Below are 21691 nucleotides of genomic sequence, written 5' to 3' on the forward strand. Positions count from 1 at the left end.
CTTGGCAAAATATACTCTCGCTATAATTACGTTTGGAAATCGTCCTCTGCCTCGTAAAATGGAGGTATCTCACGAAATGTTCCCATATATCGTTCTTCGGACCCTTTTTCACCGCGGCAGGTTGAATTCTTTGCGCTCGATGATGAATGGCGAGAAAGAAATAGCGAAAGGGATCCTCACGACCCTCGTCAGGGTTACACAAGGGTCCGGCGAAACTTCGAGCCTCTCTTCAGCAGGTCGAGTAGGGTCTGCAGGGAAGTGTATTTCAAGGCGTGGAAGAAAACTGCACGGCAAGTACATGGGATCTTCTTTTCTTTTTTCTTAGATGGGTTCTGTCCCTTTTATGACCTCTCAACTCTCGGTTACCTAACCTAACCAAAATATTTTATTTGTTATTACGTTAAGAAAATTATTTAAAGTATAATCGTAAAGATATGAGGTCAGATATGAACCTAAATAATATTCTGATTACGTCATCTTCGAACGAACCTAACCTAACCTAACTCCTTGTCATTCAAAGTGTACCCCAGTATCTGCATGCTTAACGCCCGTCAGTTTCCCTAAGAAGACGTGCCTCAAACCGAAACACGATCGATTCGAACAACTTTAGTGAATATCTAAATTGACACAGATGGAAACATGAAAAGACAGGCTGACATCTTCGCAGGAGAAGAAGAATCATGATTTGAAACCAGAAAAAGGATTCTGTCGTTTATGTCAATATTTATTAGCCTCCGTCGCGGTGACGTTTATCGACATCTTCCAGACTGCGGACCTTAAGGGACATCGGTTCAAATAAACATCGAAGAAGCTTTCTATGATTAATTTCATTTAACAGAAAGCATAACCATCGCATGGTGAGTCTCGAATCACCAGAGGATACAGAAGCTTCGTCATAAATCATATCAGAGGGAAGACAGTTAGGTGTTTTCGAGTACCTCGTTATTCCGGAGGCACTAGTAATAGGATTTCAAGACATATCGTTGAATTCCGAATCTACTTAAGGGCTGAGCCCTTATTTTGGAGGCGGCCGTAGGATCGGAACGTACCCAGTCAGCTTGGAACTGATCACGTCACCAGAGCGTACGAAAGTTTCATCATAAATGATGAACAGGAAAACAGCTAGGTCTTTTCGAGTATCTCGTTATCCCCAAGACACTGGTAATAGGATTTCAAGATATATCATTGAGCCTCGAATCCACTTAAGGACTGAGCCTTTATTTTGGACTGGGACGTATTTGGAAGTAGCAGTGAAATTAAGGACACTGTGTCCCTACCATAGGTGGGACCATAGGGACCAAGGAAACCCAGTCTGAATCAAGGAATATTGGACATCTGACACTTTTATTGAAGCTAGAGGACCTGATCCACCTTAAAAAAGTCCTAATTACGTTAATGAATCCTGGTGCACTAATGTCTGCCGAAAAAATCAAAATTTTATGAACAGCCTGCACGGTACTGATGAATATTAACACTTAAACGACCCCTCACGAGGTTTCTCGTGTTTCAATGCTGAGATGCGGTCCTTTAAGTGTTAATAGACCTGGACGGTAATGGGATTCAGATCGTGCCTCCTCAGTTAGCCGCAGAGGCTATGAAACATTAAATATCATCCAGCATCGCTGAAATATTATGCCTGCCATTTAGCAGCACATGTAGGACAGCTATAGGTATGTAAAGTAGTTCGATCTACTGGATATCTGTGTGGCTGCTAAGTGCTGTGTCTATAGGTCCATGGAATTTCTCATAGTTCAGTAGTGCTCTAGCGGTTGCAGGTGAAACCACGTGTTAATAGAAGACATAGTTCATCTTCGTATAACACAGTGATCAAAGAGAACACGTGGGGATAGGGTAGCCTTTAAACACCTGACCAAACTTTGGTCTACATTAGTTTATGCCGCAGGGAAGTTATGGCCCTTCAGAGTTTGGGGTCTGTTAACTCAATGGAGGGATCAATGAACGCGTCATTGGCAACTACTATGGAGGAATGTTATAAAATCATGATCTTGAGTCATTTAGTAGAGATACTTGATTAGTAATTAAGTTCTGCCCTTCTGAAGCTTTGGTCCTCCCAAATTTGGGGGACTGACACACCAGGGAAGGTAGTTGGTCTGCGCGGTACAGAGAGGTTATGTTAGATTAGGTAGTTGGGCAGTTTGGTAGCGTCAGATTACGTAGTCCGGTCTGTCTACCTTCTCAAATCCAACAGGGCACATCATAATTTAATGCATTCAAAATGGTGTATCCATCCTCTGAAAGCAGCGCCGACTAAATAAACACTTGATTCATCTTTCCAACGAGACGTACGTCCTCCAGACGTTTCACAGAATCCGGATTCCAGAAACGAGAGCAACCGATTCACGGAAGAAATAATTGGGCTCGAATAAAAATATTAACCCGCTACCTCGACTGTCTTTTAATAGTCTGCCTAACCTAGTTTCCTGCTGGAACACGCTTTGGATCTTATATACTATCCGATTTCATTAATTCGCAGAAGAGTCCAATGGAAAAATTGTAGAAGGTTTTCTAAACTTGGAAGAAATGTGAGACAAACATGCCGGGCAAATTATGAATCAGTAGGTTAGGTATGCCATGGTGTCAAGTGCAGTAAGGTAAGCCTAGGTCTTCTAAAAAAAAGAAGGAATTCTTAGAATTACGTCAGAAAAAGAAGAATAGTGATCGTGCAGTACCAATAAAACCATCAAAAGTTACTAGATTGCAAAAATTAATAAAAACAATCAAAAATCAATATGAAACTTTTCCATTGTTTAACTTTATAAATCAAAGAACAAAAAAGGAATACTTAATATATATACTATATATACTTAATAACGAAGAGACACGCGATTTCATCGATCATCATAACCTCCACATCAACAGCACAATTTTATTTTTCATTTGAATCTGATCGATACAATCGTACAATTATTCTTCAATCGACAGATTATTTTCTCGTTTTCATTTTTTTTATTCGTTTCTTTTGTTTTTTCTTTTTTTTTTTTCGTTTAATTCTTCGATTACACGGCGCAGGCTGCTTCATCTTTCTGAGTTCACACGAATATTTAACGGCTTACAATTACACTTCATTACAGATTCAATAATATATATATATATTTATATATTTATATATTCATATATTTATATATATAATATATATAATAGGTATTTTTGTTTCTTTAATATATTTCTTTATGTACAGAGGGCAGCTTGCCTAGTAGGTTTATAACGTCACGTGACCATTGAAGTAATCAAAATGGACGCTGATCGTCACTGATAATAATTGACGCCAGATATCAATTCTCTTATCGTTTTAATCCAACAAACAACAATAACATCCTCCTATACAAACTCGTCAATTATTCATCAATAAAGTACTTAAATTTGACCCAATTTTTATTTAAGTTTAAATATCAAATTATTAAAATTTGAATTCATTTTTAAACGTCACTTCGTCGATGGGGGCAACACAAGTGGAATCAAAGAAATTCTTGGAAACGTAAATTAGGTCGATTCTTCAAGTCCTTGGTCCCGCTTTAATTGACGCATTGTCGCTCAATCGATAACATATTTAAAAGGGGACCAGGAACAATCAAATTTCTACTTTTTAGCAGAGTTCGAAGTTTGTTTCGAAAACGGGTCATCGAGTTTCGTTTCTCTGACAATCTTACACTTATTGTCACGTGATCGTTGAAATTTTCATTACTTAATTTTAATTCTCCTCATAATTTGTTAAAGAAACCTTCTCTCCCGTTAATTTCGCTAAACAATTTTCCAATTCCCTAGAGGCGAGAAAATTCTCTTAAGTCTAAATTTCCCTAAATGGCAAACTGAAACCCTCGATGGAAGAGTTATCGTATCGAATTCCGAAATTTTCCAGGTTCACTAGCCATTGGTGTGTTCAACGTCCACGCCAATGTGCCCCAATGGTCACGACAATTCTATTAACATCGTCTCAGGTGCCTGAGCTTCGAACCAGCCTCCGAAAATCGAATGTAAAGTTGTGCATCGGATCGACATCGTCCGAAAACAGTTTCGACGGGGAAGAGAGTTGTTTAAATGAATTATTTTCCCGACAGAAATGAAAGTTCCGTCGAATACAGACGCGTGCAGGTCTGGTTTCTGTCGTAAGTCGCGTGAACCCCGGATCTACGGGGTTTCCCTGCTCGCTGGCGCATGCGCGGAAGCGGCAGCCTACCCCTACTCCAGCTCGCCGCGTATGGCGGCAAATTCAAATCCCTATAACGTAACAAACACGTGCAATTCGATGTTCACGTCACAACATTGACAAACTTGATCGTGATTTAATTTTCACGCCAGTATTCATCCGAAATTTCCCCTTCGAAAAAAAAATGAACGACGTCTACTCGCAATCGGACTCGGATCAGCTCGATGACACCTCCGTAATCAGGCTACATCCATCATACATATTTATATATATGTATACAGGGCGAACCGCGTAATTTTGGTCGGTCTGATTGTTTTTACCACGAGTGTTTCAATCTTCCAGACCATTTTGGGCAACATAAAACAAGTGCAAATTGATTTTTTTTTATTAATTATATTGATCTTTAACTACTGGATAATCATGACGTGGTCTTGCAGCTTGGCGTTTGTCTATTAGAAACATAAAATCAAATTCGTATCAGTTTGCAAATGTCGTTGACCTAAACGATTAGAGCATGGAGGATCGTCGTACCAATGGCAGAAACGATCAGTTCGGTCACGTGTCACGGTTCATCCTGTAGTACATATACGTAATTTATGTGCACATATATAAATATATCGATCGAGAAAGGAGGAAAGAAAAAGAGTAGAACGAAGAATGGCCGGAAAACAGGGGTAAAGGAACGACGAACAAGATGAACTAGAGCCAACTTTGTCACTCGACCTTCCTCCTCCTCCTCTTTCTCTCTCTCTCGCGCTCTCTCTTTCTCTGTTTCACGCACACCAGTACATACACACGATAGAGTACACACAACCATTCATACACACATGTACAGACATACACGCGTTTTTCATCTAATATTCCTTTTTCTTCTTCTTCTTCTTTTTCCTCCTTATTATTCTTGTTGTATCGCGTTTAAATGGCCTTTCATGTTCTTAGCAATTACAATTATCGCTTGATTGGTTGGCTGGCTGATCAGTTAGTCGTTGACCCTTCGCCTGACCCATTCCACCCGCAAGCAGGGTTGGATCATTGTCCAGGGACTCGCTCATTTTGTCGCATATTATGTCCACCAGCTGCTCGAATACCGTCTATGAAAACGAAACAAATTAAGTGATTTAATTAGGGAATAATATGACCCAAGGGCGAACTGGAACTTAAATTTTTATTAGAAGGTTACCGACATTACCGACCGAGCTCCCAACACTAAGGGGAGGGTTGATTTTGAAAAAAAAGCTATTAGAATTTGATGGGCCGCTCACATTAGACGTATTTCAGTTCTATTAGAGATAAATTGTATCAAGAAACTATGTAGTTAAGAACCATTGAGTAGAGAAATCGATAGACGTCAATATTTCAATGCCAATAGCTTCGACTAGTTACGTGAGGGTGATTAATGGGTGCAGATGAGCGTTAATCGAGGACGCCTGATCGAAGGTAATGGTACACCGTGCACACACCTCGTGGATGGAAATACGTGCTGAAACGTGACACGATAACCTTTCCACCATCCATTGGTTATGACAGATAATGGACTCGGTAAACAGTCGAAGAAAAATGAAAATTGTCACAGCTCTATTCAATAATATAATCTCAGTTTTCTTATTAAGATGTTCTCAATGTTATTTAACCATCCTAGACATCTGGGTTAGATCTAACTTGGGTTATTCAAACCAGAAATTTCTGACAAATCTATGGTGACCATAGGGTCATTGTTTAATATACCTTGATGTTAATGTTCTCTTTAGCGGATGTCTCGAAGAACTGTACACCCAGTTGGTCCGCCAATTGCTTGCCCCTTTCGAAACTGATCACCCTTTCATCCTCCATGTCGCACTTGTTGCCGACCAGGATTACTTGGGCGTTGTCGCACGAGTAGGTCTTGATCTGTGTGACCCAGTCTTGTACCGAATTGAACGACTCCTCGTTTGTGATGTCGTACATTAGAATGAAACCCATCGCCCCTCTATAATAGGCCGTTGTTATCGTTCTGTATCTCTCCTGACCTGCCGTGTCCTGAAGACAACAATACATTACTGTTTTGCATATCCTTTTGCCGTGATTAAAATATAAATCATGAATCGTTTTAGGTATGAATTGTGTTCTCTTATAAAGTATTGCTTCATTGGGTAGCTTGGGGGGGGGGGGGGGGGGGGGGGGGGGGGGGGTAAACTGGCTGGCTGTCGTAAATAAGGAAGATATACGATGATGTATGAATGTGGATTGTGGCTCAGCGCCATTAAGTGATAAATGAACCTCCGTGAATGTTCTGAATATTATATTTTAAATATGGTAAGTATTGGGAATATTCTGGGTATTCTAACTGTTGTAATGTTGGGATATTGTAAATGCTATGGGTATGAGAAATCTTATGGGTTCTATGAATCGAATAAGTCCTATGAGTCTTGTGAGTCTTATAAAACTTGATATATGACACATGATGAACAAGTTATGAAATATACTGACCCAGATCTGTAACTTGACCCTTTTGTCGTGTCTGAACACCGTTTTCACTTTAAAATCGATTCCCACGGTCGATACGAAGGCCGAGGTGAAGGAATCATCGGCGTAACGGAAGAGGAAGGACGTTTTGCCGACGGACGAGTTGCCGATGATCAGCAGCTTGAACATGTAGTCGAAGTTTTGGTCCGCGGCCTCCTTCTGCATCTTTGGATCCTGGCCCGCCATCTGTGAATAAGTTTCTTATGAAATCCAACAAAATTAATAATTAAATATTTCTAAAAATTCCAATGAACTTTTAACAAGCGACAAGTGGAAAACTGTTTAACTTCGTCAAATTTAACTATAATGGTTAGCAAGTGTTCAATGTGCACCCTAGTGACCCAATATTTTACACAAACGGGGGAAAGCTCGCATCGTTCGAGCGTGAAAAATGAAATTTCCTTCTTTTTTACAGAAAGGTCGAGAATCGAGTCAAGCGAGTTTTCTTTGCCACGCGTTCTCTCCCTGCTGTGTCACAAAGATTGCGTGGAGCTTTTTAAACGACACTTCATCTTTCCAGCCTGAAATGAGGGGTGGCCAACGACGTGAAAAAGTGTAGCACTTTAATCGTAGCCACTTTTCAGACGCGTTTTGCGAAAAACCAGTTAAATTGAGCGACTGTCCTATGATTTAATTTAAATCATACCCGCCTATTTAGTCTGTGAAATTATTACAAAAATATTATGATAATAATAATTCCAACCCACCCAGGACCAGAAGCGATGAGTGTTACCCTCCATCAACTCAAAATCGATTTTAAAAATTATCCAATATTCTTGATCAACCTCTTATTATTTGCGAAATAACTATCACTATAACCTGTCCAAATCGCAAATTCTTATCTCTATTATTTACGAAGATATTTGACTTTGAATGTCTTGTCCAGTCGGTTCTGTGGGACGAAAGCGACGCGACCGAACGCATTCCACGACAGGCCAGCACTATTCGCAATTAGCGAGCAATATCACGGCTACGATTCAGGAAATGCACGCATGCCGGTACCGGAAGTCTGCTCTGCGGAGTAATCTCGACGATGGACATTAGTCGACTCATCCTGGTCCGCATTTCCAGTACAGAATCCTTCACAGCTGGTCCTCTCTGGTTTTGCGCTTCATCCCTTTGAGCCTTCTCCTCCGTTTTCAAGTAAAACCTCCTCACTTTTTAAAATATTAACGAAAAAAAAAAGATGATTCAACGTTTCATGCTGCTCAAATTATTTAATCTAATTAATTAAATGAACCAATTTTACAAATTAATTAAATAAATAATATTAGTAGCTTAATTTTTTTGTATTAATTTTACAAACTTTTTATGCAGTCTTGAACTAGTGGATTTCGTGAACGAACACTTTATTCGAAATGAAACGAACTTTTGATGGCCGGTGTTAACAAGCGAGCCACGTTTACGGTTTCTTTCGACGATATCGCGGTTTTTCGTTACGTATGCACGCCTACGCAGGGATGGAAGATGAATGGTACCCCAGAGGACCATTTTCAATTTCCAAAAGGACCAATCTTTTAATCTTCTTCAAAGACAACAATTTTAATATTATTTTATTATTAACTTAAATTGTTTATAAAGATTAGAATTTTATATAAAACGTATGGATAAAGTTTTTCATTTCTCAGCTTGCAATTTTCTGGGCTGACATCAAGTTCTTGTCAGAATTTTAATAAAAATTCCGTGAGCAGGAGAAGACATCGATCAATATGATATCGAATGTAATTTCCTGGCACGATTACAACGTTCATGGGGTGATCAATATTCCCACAATTGGGACAACTAAACCCAATAATCCTGGACACAAATCTTTCGTTATCCCCTCCTTAAACCACCACGTGTCTACCATACACGATAAAACCATCAGTCATCAATCTTCCCTTTTATCAAGATGAACAAAAATGTAAATTTTACGAGAATTTTTGTATTCTATGGAACTCAAAATGTGTTAGATTCTATATAACTCAAAATTTCTGTGGAATATGATTTTACTCGAATGTATTTGGCACGTGGCCCTGCGATATCTACAGCCGCACCTGGCGTCCGGAAAAAGTCGCGGTCTTCCATATCAGTCCAGAAAACGAGAAACGGTTAGCTAAGGCAGATACGGTGTGCAGAATGACCCCTCGTCTTTACTTTCCTCGAAGCCATTAAAGAGGACAGTAAAACTTGAAAACAATGTTCTATAGGGGAGGAAAGATAGGGGATATGATGATATTTATGTGCAGGTGGTTAGAAATTCGTGAGGGACGAATTAATGAATCGCGTGACAAGAATGGCATGTTTCCTATATTCCATTAAAATGTAAAAATCAACCTAACCTATCGATACACAATGAACCAGCCAGTTGCCATATTTATAAGTGTACAATAAAAATTTGCTAATTAAGAAATTTGTTTCTTTTTTTGCAAATAGCTAGGAAAGCACAGCTAGCTGCGATTCCACGTGCATTTATTCCTGAACATAAATTCCAAAAGAGGGATCTATAAATAAACTTGACGCTGAGCCACAGACACTGCGAACTTTTTACCCTAGGTGGGAGGTTCTTATCGATTTCATGCTCGAGTCGCGGAGGCAACTCCAGATTTCCCTTGGATTTCAAGTCCTATCGTTTCTGTTTCACTTATTTCTAGGATGCTCGTCGAATTAAATGTTTCTGTCTCACTGAAGAAGACCACCCCAGCATCTCTTACTTCAAATGCCATACATTATACATTCTACATTCTTTCCTTCCCAATAAACATGCGTGTATCAATTATAGGTTAGTCGAGGACGTATGAACAGTCATGGGAGAATAACTTTACCCTATAGCAGTTTCCCTACACCCAGTCACAGAAGTCAAAAATCAATACCAAGGGCTGAGGGAGGGCTCAAAGACCCTGAGACTTATCGCAATCTTTTGTAATGTCATTCTAGGTTAGGTCTTGGGAGTAGGAAGGGTCTGGCCCCTTCAGAATGGGGACCAGACTATCATCTCACCAGAGGGCTCTGGTGGGGCTACCGAAGCTTAACCTATTCCAAATCTCAGTTGGGCCAATTAGTTACATCAAATTAGTGTTAAGATTATGTCTTCAATTATGAACCATGGGTTGAGGTTATGTCACCCATAGGTAAGTCTAAAGACACTCGAAAGACCCGAGGTTCGGCAACCTGTAAAGCTTCGTAGAAAGCCTCCGCCACCCCCGCATCGTGTTCGAAACGGTGGCCGCAGAAAGTAGGACAAGGTTCGTGATAATCGTATCGCCAGCCTGGTGTGTTAACGTTGACGCGCACAGCACACAATTGCATCCTTAGTCGGCGCGATAACGCGATGCCTTCTGACGCGGAACGCGCTATGCTGCCATTCGAAACGAGCCTATCAAACTTTTCGTGAAAACAGACGTTTGTACCTTCGTGTATTCGACTTATAAGATGCACGTGCTCTAGTGTTTCCAGTGGCCTACTTCAGCCGAGCCTTGTGCATCATTGATAGGTTAGGTGTCTCAGGGACAGGATATATCAAGATCAAAGGCATGCGACAAAAGAGCGTGTTGAAGATGTGACTTGTAAGTATAAGGACGATATGAATGATATAAACGTAAGAAATCGATGACACTGAAGTGATGTACTCCTCCCCTTTCTGCCATTAATGCTCTTCAATTACTGTACAGGTATACACGGGCCTTTTATGTATCTGTCTGAAAAGCCTCTCAATCGCATCTACATTCAATTCGAATGGGTGCATTAAAACGTCAAGACGAGACATTTTATGTGTGTTATTTTAATACCGCTGGGAGGATTTGTCTGGGACCGAGAGTATTTTAGAGACGCGCGAGATAAGGGCCTCAATTTACCTGTTGCCCTAACATCTCGCTACTACTATGCAGACGGTAAATTAATTTCAAACTTCGAGGACATAACTTGAACCCTAACTTGGAAAGACTTATAACCTTGTGCTAAAAAAAGGCTGCTAGGTGTCTAAACTGTTTGCAAACAGTATTGCTACGTCCCATTAACCCCTTGGTCTTATCTCACCCTAACCCCTGGTGAATTGCATAGACCCCTCTTTAAAGGGTACTTCAATTCCGGCGGATTAGCCAGCGGGCCAAGTGGAGAATATTCATTAAAATGGCGGAAACGTCATTAAGAAACATCAGAACCCTCCACGTTGGTCATTGTGTGGCGCCAAATAGATGGTATCGAGGCGGTGGTGGGCTGAGGGGATAGCAACAGAGGAAATATTTTTGGAAGATCGATTTCCAACCCCTGACCACCCACGCCGGCTCGTTACATAGTTTCGATTCCAGCGGCTGGCAGAATGAACGTAGATAGAAGATGGAGCCTCCGTATATGTGACGCTCGAACTCTGGATCTCAAAAATGAGTCCAAATCGATACGGTACATTCCACGAGATCCGTTTGTCCGTCATCCGCGTCTTGTTTCGTCGATACACGAGCGAAGGAATTGCATTTCGGACTCGAAGGTCACTCAAGAAGAAATACCTCGTTCTGTCATTAGTCACAGCTGACATATTTGCTTTGGGTCTGAACGCAGAAGAGGGTCACACAGAGCAAGTGGTCACTGACAGTCATTGTAACTGGCCATCTATAGACGAGCAGGGTGAATCCACAGCCTCAACATCGACGGTACCATGAAACAATTCGTGTGCCTTGCGTGTGAAATGACCCCGTGGACCAAACAGGATACCCTTTAGTTTGGTCCACAGGGTGGTCCCATTCAGAATGACGGAAAAGTCCGTCGATTAGCCTGGTGCGGACTTAAAAGTCGACTCGACGGCTACAGCTCTCGGCAGTGAGAAAGGAAAAACGAGGGATAGAGGGGGAGAGACAGAGAGAAAGCGAAGGGGGGAGAAAGACAGAGAGAAATCAATAAGCAGTCTATCGACGGACTGGCTGGTCGGACAGAAATGTTCAGGCTCGAAAATCGCGAGGTTCGAGGCCGTGTAGCACACGGGACGAGTCTGTCCTTCCCATCCGACGAGTCGTCACCGAGCCCGTACCTCCTGTATACGTTGTTCCTATCACGGCTGTACTGGAAGGATGCACCACGCGTCGCACTGCTCTTCCTACACCTGCGATGATGAATCCCCGGTGGTACGAGAGTCCAGAGAACCGACACGACTGGCAACGCACGCAGCACGGGGGTTGTTTCGCGACGATTTTAAAGAGACTGGACTGGACTCGGTAAAGCCTCGCGCCACTGTACTCCGTTATAGCTAAAATATCGACCATTTCGTGGACCCCCGCCCGTCTTCGGACCAATCCCGAGGAAGGACGCGCCTGCGCCACAGGCAACCCGACTGACATCTCGAAACCACCGGGAGAACCCATTTTCCTCGAGGGAGGACACTTGTTGATTTCGATTTCCAGGCTGTCTGCGACTATACTTCCTAGACTCTGAAGAATCATAGTCGGTTTCTAACTTACCGACGGCTGGTGTGTTGGTAAACTTTAATTTTAATTCATTATTTATTCATACGAGCTGCTCTAGGAGACATCCGTAAAAAATGAAGATTAATTTAGGGTGTTAGAGCGCTCCAGTTGCCTTAGAAGAATGTGAAAAATGTTCGTTCTCGAGAAAAACGCCATTGTCTATTCCGTTAGTTCTTCGTAGCTACATAGATGGCACCACTCGTACCATCGCCGAAGTTATGTAGTTACCTGGCAACCGAATTTGTTTATTTGACAATTATTTTGGTTTGGCTTCCACCTCGCCTGGTTGCTTGTAAATTTTAAAGAACATTTGATGATGATCATCTGCTTATTTGATAAATTGACGTGGTAAACATGTCTCATAGTAGTTTCCACAATTCCAAAGACAGTTTCGTGAGGGAGAGACAAATACTGGAACCCGAAGCCAGCTCCGAGGATCATATTGTGAAACGGTCGCAATCTGGACGGCAAATTAAAGAATTAAATCTTAAGTAAAGTCTTATGATAATTTGTTCTACTCGATAAATAATTTCTTATATCAGAAAACCAACATCCAATTTAATTTTCAAGTTGGAGCAATTGCTGTAAGAGCTTTTTCTTTGTAGTCTGAGAAAATGTCAAAGCGTAGATGGATCTGTAAAAAAATTGCATAAAAGAAGGCGCAGGGTGAGGCCACGAAGCCTGAAGGTGCCACAGGTGCCCGAGAAAATTGTTAATATTGTGAATATCCTACAGCACGAAAACTTCTTGGAAGTGGTCGACCGATTCTTCAAGCCCAAGGTTACTAAGCAACCGTGAAGAAGAATCGTGGTCTATTAAGTCCAATATGAGGGAAAAATTGTCATTGTATAATTAAGTTATAACAATTTGTAACTTTGTCCTTCAAACATATAAATAAACATCCTTACATGATGAAGAAAATGTTACTTAAAATACATTGTGCTTTATTCAGCAATTTGAAGCTTGCCATGAACACATTCTTGTCAAACGTCACAGTGTCAAAAATACACCTGAATTCTTATTTACAATTAAACTTATCGCTATTGCATATTCAATATGATTTATAATTATAATTGTAAAGTGTCATTAATGTAATAATAAGTAACAATCGCAGTATAATCTTATTTACAAAAATGTTATTCGAAATTGATTAGAAAATGCCTTCTTTATCGACGTAACGTAAAGCTCTTAACCCTGTGAAGGTTGGGGCTGAGTCAATAGCGAGCCAAACCTATCAAATATATTAAACTAATCGCAGTGATCCATTGTCCGAGGGTTAAATTCAACAAGGAACTAAACAGTAACATTACAATTTCTTCAAAATTGTCAAAATCATCCAAAAGGTTAATCTTCTTACCCAAATGAATTATTCCAATTCAAAGTTTACTTTCATTGTCATCGTAGATAATAGCCGGATTGGTCGCAGCCCATTTCTCTTTGAACTGTACCTCCTCTTTATTGGGTCTGTTCTTCAAATTCTGAACTCCGGCAAAGTGTTCTTCGATCTCCTTCAAAGTCCTACCCTCTGTTTCTGGCAGTATAAAATACAACAAACACCCTCCAACGAAGTTAATCAGTGCATAGAAAAGGAACGTTCCAGCCAGGGACATCCCGTTCACCATGTAGAGAAACACCTTGTTGGCTGTGGAGGTGAAGATGTAGCCCATGGAACCTGCCGCTCCTGTGGCGCTGCTTCTCACCTGATCAAAGTAAAATTAACCTCAAATTCCTATAATTTGTTGCCACATAGTCTAAATACAAGATTTTATAACTTGGAAGTAAATAGGATATGGTGATAACTGTGAATCCTATGGAACATAGTGCTGTCCTCCGGAGGGATGCCTAAGGACCTTATGGTAAGGATGTTCGCAAGGACAGAGATGGGGTTTTAGGCTGTTCTTAGATCCTAGGATCCTTAGGCTGTAGAATGCCACAGTGGTAGCTATAGAACACTTTAGGTAACTAGTGTGGGCTGCCTATGCGTAGGACTTGCGTCTACCCTACAATGAACTACGCCCAAAGTAAAAGAACAATGGATGTGTTATCACCATTTTCCTACAAGAGTGAAGGAAATATGAAGAACGCACCTTTACAGGGAAGACCTCACCAGCCAGGACCCAAGGCAGCAGCCGTATCCCAGCATGCGAGAGGAAGGCAGCTCCAATCATTAAGGTGGTGGGCATCCAGGTGTACTTCTCCACGTCGATCACCTGACTATCATTCAGATAGCCGTAGATAGCGGCCAGACAGAAACTGAGACCTGTGCCACCGATGGACACGAAGTTCAACACACGCTTCCCGACGAAGTGGATGGCGAGGACGCAGATCAGCGTTCCTACCAACTCGGCTAAACCAAGGAACACTGCAGCGGTGTATTCTTCAATGGGAGCGTTCAGTTTGACGAAAATCATCACGGCGAAGGTCTGAAGAGTAATCGTGCCGCCGAATGCCCCAATGAAGAAGGCACAGGTGACCAGCAAGAAGGGCATGTAGAAGGTCCTCTTACTGAAAGACTTCCAAATCTTCTCCTTTGACTCTGCTGGCTTGTGGACGTCCTGACAAATGATTCGGAACTCCGACTGCACCTGGGCTGGACTGACCCAACCTCGCAGCCAGCAGAGGGCCTGCTCTGCTTCTCTTGTACGACCCTTTGCTGGAACGATTATGATAGTCGTTGTAGTCCTGAGGATTTTGGTCATCGTTCTTAATAAAATTTAGTAAAGTGAGTATACCTGCGAGCCAATAAGGGCTCTCCGGTACCAGACACAGGGCAACGAAGCAGATGAGTGGATAAGCCAGGTTGACCAGGCTGACAGTCCTCCAGTTACCCAGCTTACCACCTAACATCTGCGTAAATATCCCCAGAATGATGGACATGCTAGATGTGGCGGACAGCATGCCTCGAAGGTGAGGCTGTGTCACTTCCGCCACGTAGGTCATCACAGGTGCCTCCAGCAAACCCCCCGTCAATCCCGTCATGGCTAATGCGATGAACAGCATCCCAGCGCTGGTTGCATAATAGTAAATGATCCATGCTGCTATGAACGGGATGGTGGTCAACATCATGGTCTTCTTTCGACCTAGGTACTGGGATATGGGGCCACTGACGAAGCAACCAATGGGGACCAGGAATAAGTTCAGGCTACCTAGATAAATTTAAACATGTTATCCTGTTTTTTTAATTAAACAACTGATTTTGAAGAAGGGGCTTACTGATCCAGGTCAGTTCCTCGGTGGTAACTGGTATTTCTGAGTTCTCCTTCTGCAATTCTGGGATCAAAATGGTGGAGAACCCCAAGGTAGAGCCGAAAGTGATCATCAGAAGGTTCTTGGCGCTAACTGCGCAGCATTGTGGCAGGGCTTGGCGAAGTTTTGATATTGAAAAGCTTTCGGAATTGCCGTTTTGCTCGACTGGCGACGTTTTCTCGTCGTTACTGAAATATAAATGAAATGTTGCGTTTAATAGCGGCTGTTAGAGGATAGGAAGTGCTTTTATGACCAGCGCCAGGTATTCGTGATTTTCATACCTAGCATTAGACCATTTCAGTTATCAATTGCAATTCGATAAATTTCAATGTAAAGTGTTAACATTTTGTCTTTTGTTTATTGTTATAAAATAAGTGTATGAAGTATGGGTGGTTCAAGGTTTTCATTGGATTCAAAGTAAGGTCTAGCTGGAGATGATTGGAATAAATGTCACGCAAGTAGATTGATGTATGATCGACAAGATGATCGATTCGGGTCGACGAGCACGGTTAAATCGACTCGAAGCCTGAATTTCAATTCCATTGAGGATTTTTTTCTCGTTGAATTGGGTTAATAGTAGCCACGCAGTGGTTATTTAATCGGGATTGAGGTTTCAGTCACTCGCGTTCCAATAGAACGCATGTTCTAAGACCTTCAACATTCTACTTATTTTTAAATAAACATTTATTACCAACATTTTATTTTGTATCGAACGTTTAGTTGCATTTTGAAAAATAATTCGAGATTTTATTGTTAATAATTTATAGTATTGAAAAAACAAAAATTTACATTTATTGCTGTAATTAAAAAATATATATGTATATCTTCATAAATATTAACTCTAATGAATTTAACTCATGTTTGTTTTTTTTTAATGAAATTTTCAGTAGTGAAGGTTTACATGATAAATCTAAACGTGCAGGTTGAAAAAGAAGTTACTGGTTGGTTGGTTCGTCCGTTAACTGTATTTTTCGTCATTGACATAGTTCCTTTCAGCGTGAAAGGAACCGCTCCAAACTACCGTGCTTACATAATGCTCAATGAGTGCACGTTCACCTGTGCTTGCGTAATTCAAAGCGGTAATCTTCGCGAACCGATTTGTCTCACTTAACTCGTAAACTTAATTGTTTTGTTATCAATGCATCGGAAATTGTTCATTTATTTTTCTTATCTAATTTTTGAAACTGCAAAATATTTTTCTCGAAAACGTAAATAAAACGTATATTATAAAAATTTTTTTGTCCTTAAATATTCTATACGGCTTTCAATCTTTCGTTATAAACAATTAAAAAGGGGATTATTTTTCAATTTTTTGTATTAATTATCCTACAATGGACACATAAGAATAGTTTAATTAAAAATAGATTCGAAAAACTCAAGAAATTTAAGATTTTACTAAAAATTCCCTAGGACTGATTCTAGGTATCCCTAGAACTTAAAATCTCAGAATTGAACTTTTTTTCACTTAGAGCAAACTTTTTATTTAAAAATCACTATAAATACATATAATTGAAGTAGAAAAAGCATCTTCTTCTTATAAAATCATCATTTTTATTCAGTTTAAGTTTCACCCCGCGATCTGTCCATATCCTATAATCTAAATTCATACATGTATATTAATTATGAATGCAAGAATTCGTCGAACAGAAATTAATCATGGTATTTATCGTTTGTCCAATCAATTAATCAACGAATCGATCGATAGAGACATCCTGGATGGCGTTAAGTGTCGAAAGAAGAGGGACATTGCACCCGTTACGGTATTACAGCGGATATTAAACGATAAAAAGACAACAGGTTGTCAACGGGAGTTATTTTCGCTAATCCCCTTAATACGTCTCGAGTTTCCAACTAAGCTTTATCTTTTTATTGTACTACTTTCATTTTCGCGTGCAGCACATTTGATATTGCGTAATTCGAATGTAATCGTATCAAGATAGAAAAGGAAATCTCATAATGATGGCTTTCACTACGAGATTGATGGGATTGACGTCAATGATGTCAACTTTACATGATGAATTTTTTACCATTTTCACCATTCTGAGAAAATTCTTTTCAGATAACCTAATCCAGACCGAACCTAACCTAACTTAGAATTCCAGTTAGAAATGATACTAATTTCTTGTTTTTAATTAGGCACCCTAAAATTAGGCACAATTTTATAAGTTATGGTATATGTGATACGAAATCCTAGAAAATAACCTAACTTAGACTTAATCTAACCTAACAAAAGTACTCGAAAAAGGGTTTTTCTTGATTAATGAAAATCTTATCAGCAAGAAAACACTGAAAATAATCAAGTGTAAATAATTTTTCATTAAATATATCTTATGTACTGTATAAAAAACGTTAGATACTACGGTACATGAGTTTGCTTTCACTCGTTAGATGGAAGCTAACATTCCTATGGCATTCAGGAGGCACGCGTTTCCTTATCGCGGATTAAGAACGCAAACTTCGATGAACTTAAGCGGCCATAAATCTTGAAACAATTCTCATACGTCGAATTGATTCTTTTACAGTGAAAAACTAGATAAGATTTGAATGCAATGGCAATAAATCGTAGTAGAATTGAATGGTAAGTTATGACGACGATTCTGGTGTATTAAACAGGATTATAAACATAATCGCATTCTTTGCTTGCTTCTTATACAGCTATAAAAAATACAAAACAATTGATGGTGGTGAGTAGTTGGAATTGTGCAATAATGATACAGTTTCCAAGTTAAGTTCAATTTATGGCAGTGGAGTTTAATTCAATTAACTTTTGATGGAAGGTTTCAATTTTGACTCATTTTATTTAATTAACTTAAGGAGGATCTTCAATATTAACTAAATTTTATTTAATTAACTTAGCAGGAAATTATTTGCCATTTTGACTCAATTTTAATTCAATTCAAAGTTTAAAAATATTATGTTGAGTTAAAAAACTGCTAACCCATTTTTCATTTACATCTTCACAATGACGTTAGAGAGGAAACGATTATGCAATTAAATGGCCAAGGGCAGATCAGCAGAAATTCTTTTCTGTCATTATATTTAGAAATGCAATTTATTACAGCAATTAAGCGATTTAATGGATGCTCTAACAATTAAATATCTTTAATCTTTCGTTTTTTAAAACTGCAAAAAATTTTGTGTTTCCTTTTGTTGTTTGTTTAAGTTCCTTTGATGCAATCATTTATTTTAAACCATAATTCAATCCGTTGAACACTATAAATTAAAAATTCATTTGAAAATCTTAATTGCAAAATTTTAAAGAAATAAATAGAATGATTTTAAAATAACTTATCCAAGATTGTCAATTCCTGGTATGTGTTTAAAATGTTACACTTATTGTTTCTACTGATTATCTTAAATCTCTATTTCTTGTTAAAGGAAAAGCAAACATTACGGTGGAAATTTTAATGTCATCGTTTCGTAAAATACGAAGAACAAGATTCTAACGTTTATTATCAATCTACTGTCAATACCAAACGTATTTTTCTTAAAAATATAGAAATCAGCTGTTCAAATTGAACCAAGGTTAAATTTTCATTTTCCTGATTTGCATATATCATCAATTTAATCAGTTACTGAAATATCAACTAATCAAATCCTATTGTTATCAAACCTCTAATTATAAATTAAACGATTATTAAGAATGTCAGTAATCCCGTTTGCCGAAAGATTTTCCTGAAGATTTCTAATTGAATGTGAAAATCAATTTCAGACGTAAAGAAAACATTTATTGAAACTTATTTCACCTGTAATTAAATGCCTTATCTTAATTAAATATTTCTCTCGTAAAAAACGAGTAAGAGTAAAGCAATGTGAAATTATTCATCTCTCGTTGTAGTAATAAATTACATTGATACATGAATTATACAAGGTCTAATTATGTACAGACATCAAAAGAAACCGGTTTCACATTTCTGATCTATCGAGTTTCCGCTATAAAGTAGCCTTGTCTTATTTATTTTTTTTCAAATTCCCAAATTATCAAATCAATCAGTTTCTAAATTTTCCAAAATCATATCAATTTTACCAAATTTTCAAATAACCAGTAAAATAAATTAATACTCAGTAAGACGTGACAATTGAATCATAGAACCTTGTTTAAAATAAAAGAAGAAGATGGAAGGAAAAAGTGTTTTGATAAAAATGATTCGACATGCTTCGCTGATTCACAGACACAACAATACTAAGTGCTGTTTGATTAATGATTCTCTATTTGTTTTCACTGAAAAACGAACGACAAATAAATTCTACAAAAATTGCTGTTTGAGAAGATTACAAACCTCGAGTTGTTGTTCACAGACAGCGGCATTTTGTACGGATGTTTCTATTGTCTTCAGCTAATTTTTTGACAAATTTCCTCACACGTCCATTCTTCGTAAACCGAAACTTCTTTTTAACAATGAAACACGATGAAATAATTATTTTAAACTGTCTTTTATATATCTTCAAGTTTTCTTCTTTTCTTCCTTCTCAAATTTAACTAAGGCACAGTTAACTATATTTTCTTCTTTCCTTAAAATTTAGCAAAAATGTGCAAGCACAATATTTTCTCTTCCCAAATTCTTTGATTCGTCTAAAATTTCTTCAAACCATCCCACGTCTCTTCTGCAGTCCATGTAGGATATTTACTAGTATCCTCGAATCCTTGCAGTTCCTGTTCACCTTCGCAGAGTCGTCTTCCTTTCTCCAAAAGAAGAAACAAAGCCTTCCTCTCCAATGATATTCAATTTGCCAATGAAGATCATTCAACAGATTTTTCTCATTAAAAATCAATCTCTTCTTTGATCCTCCAGTACTATGTCTCCCAATACTACGATATCTTTGAAAAATGAATCAATTTCTACCGAACACCTGTTCGATAACCATCTGAGTCATGAAACAATACTTTTCACAAGTGCCACCTTCACCTTTCCTCATTTTAGCAATTTTATTTCTATCTCTTCACTTCTGGGCATATGGGTACAGGATGACCGGAAGACCGAATGGCTCTTCCGCTTCTATCCGGAGGAGTCGTTCGTTGAACGGCTAGCGAATCACTAAAACCGAAAGTGGAGAACTCGGGTGCACCTACCGATTTCCTCCTCCTTCGGGCACACGACTGCTTTCATGAACGGCTACACACGACCTGGTTCCCCTCAGTCTCTGGTGACGAGCTGTTACACCTATCGTGTCTGCCAGTCGCGTTTCAGAGTTAATAGACGAGAATCCCGCTTGCTAATCCTCTTTACAAATTGATCGTGATGGATGTCGACTAAGAGAGGGGGCTGGAAAGAGGTACTACAGAGCTTGACGCGTGGACAATCGGAAATGACCGAAGAGGAATTCCCTGGGTCGTTAGGAAAATCAGAAACATTGATGATGTATGAAGGAAAAGGTGAGAAATATTAATTACAGCATGTTGTAATGAAATAGAGGACCTAGACATGTTATTTTAATATAATTCTCTTTGGGGTTTTGAAAATTCATCCTGGAATTCAAGGAAATAGGTAGGGCCTGTGGGAGTAGCAGTGAGTCTATAGGGTGCTGTAGGGAGGAGCATCATTTGGATGCATGGAAGATGGGTAAATAGGGTTTTATAATCAAATAGAGGACCTAGACATGATTGTTAAGTGTTATTGTAATATAATTCCCTTTGAAAATTGATCCAGGTGTTCAGGGAAATGGGTAGGACCTGTGGGAGTAGCAGTGAGTCTATAGGGTGCTGTAGGGAGGAGCATCATTTGGATGCATGGAAGATGAGAAAATAGGATTTTATAATCAAATAGAGGACCTAGACATGATTGTTAAGTGTTATTGTAATATAATTCCCTTCGAAAATTGATCCAGGTGTTCAGGGAAATGGGTAGGACCTGTGGGAGTAGCAGCAGGTATATGGGGGTGCTGTAGGGAGGATGCATGGAAGATGGGAAAATAGGATTTTGTAATGGGATAGAGGAGACAGGTATGATTTTCAAGTGTTATTTTAATATAATTCTCTTTGGGGTTCTGAAAATTGATCCTGGAATTCAAGGAAATAGGTAGGACCTGTGGGAGTAGCAGTGAGTCTATAGGGTGCTATAGGGAGGAGCATCATTTGGATGCATGGAAGATGGGAAAATAGGGTTTTATAATCAAATAGAGGACCTAGATATGATTGTTAAGTGTTATTTCAATATAATTCTCTTTGGAACTTTGAAAACTGATAATGGGCTGAACCTCCATAGACACTGAAAAAAGGAAACAAAAATGAAATAGCTTTCAGAAAATTTTCCTATCTTATCACAGTACCATTCCAAGGTTCCTAGACCATCTTTCTATGAATATTTATTCGATACACTTGACTATCATCATGTCAATAATATATAAT

The 21691-nt window shown here is 39.2% G+C and overlaps 3 protein-coding genes across 9 annotated transcripts; 1 reads left to right on the forward strand and 2 right to left on the reverse strand.

Moving 5' to 3' along the window:
* Positions 1-3686: 3686 nt before the first annotated feature.
* On the reverse strand, positions 3687-11811 carry Rab3 (RAS oncogene family member Rab3). Of its 3 annotated transcripts, XM_034329655.2 has the most exons (5): positions 7974-8086; positions 7670-7824; positions 6632-6853; positions 5891-6181; positions 3687-5256 (listed from the first exon to the last, which is right to left on the reverse strand). In XM_034329655.2, coding segments are annotated over exons 1-5 (825 nt in total). In that variant the 5' UTR covers positions 7975-8086; the 3' UTR covers positions 3687-5100. The 3 variants fall into 3 exon arrangements, with proteins under 3 accessions (XP_034185546.1, XP_034185548.1, XP_034185547.1); XM_034329657.2 differs by lacking the exons at positions 7670-7824; positions 7974-8086 and adding an exon at positions 11667-11811; XM_034329656.2 differs by lacking the exons at positions 7670-7824; positions 7974-8086 and adding an exon at positions 7375-7616.
* On the forward strand, positions 9747-14315 carry LOC117606769 (uncharacterized). Of its 5 annotated transcripts, none has more exons than XR_013062626.1 (5): positions 9747-10212; positions 10318-12590; positions 12705-13808; positions 13886-13955; positions 14195-14255. XR_013062626.1 is itself a non-coding variant. In XM_034329658.2 (2 exons), exons 1-2 carry the CDS (start codon positions 12454-12456, stop codon positions 12895-12897), a joined length of 330 nt encoding a protein of 109 aa, XP_034185549.1. In that variant the 5' UTR covers positions 11901-12453; the 3' UTR covers positions 12898-13027. The 5 variants fall into 5 exon arrangements, 1 of the variants encoding a protein (XP_034185549.1); XR_013062625.1 differs by lacking the exon at positions 14195-14255 and adding an exon at positions 14058-14190; XR_013062624.1 differs by lacking the exon at positions 13886-13955 and having other exon boundaries at positions 9748-10212; positions 14195-14315.
* Positions 13476-21008, reverse strand: LOC117606767 (facilitated trehalose transporter Tret1). The gene is made up of 5 exons (XM_034329654.2): positions 19626-21008; positions 15313-15533; positions 14832-15245; positions 14187-14752; positions 13476-13799 (listed from the first exon to the last, which is right to left on the reverse strand). Exons 1-5 carry the CDS (start codon positions 19652-19654, stop codon positions 13476-13478), a joined length of 1554 nt encoding a protein of 517 aa, XP_034185545.2. The 5' UTR covers positions 19655-21008.
* Positions 21009-21691: the final 683 nt, after the last annotated feature.

This window comes from Osmia lignaria, chromosome 8, assembly GCF_051020975.1.
Source record: "Osmia lignaria lignaria isolate PbOS001 chromosome 8, iyOsmLign1, whole genome shotgun sequence".
Taxonomy (NCBI): domain Eukaryota; kingdom Metazoa; phylum Arthropoda; class Insecta; order Hymenoptera; family Megachilidae; genus Osmia; species Osmia lignaria.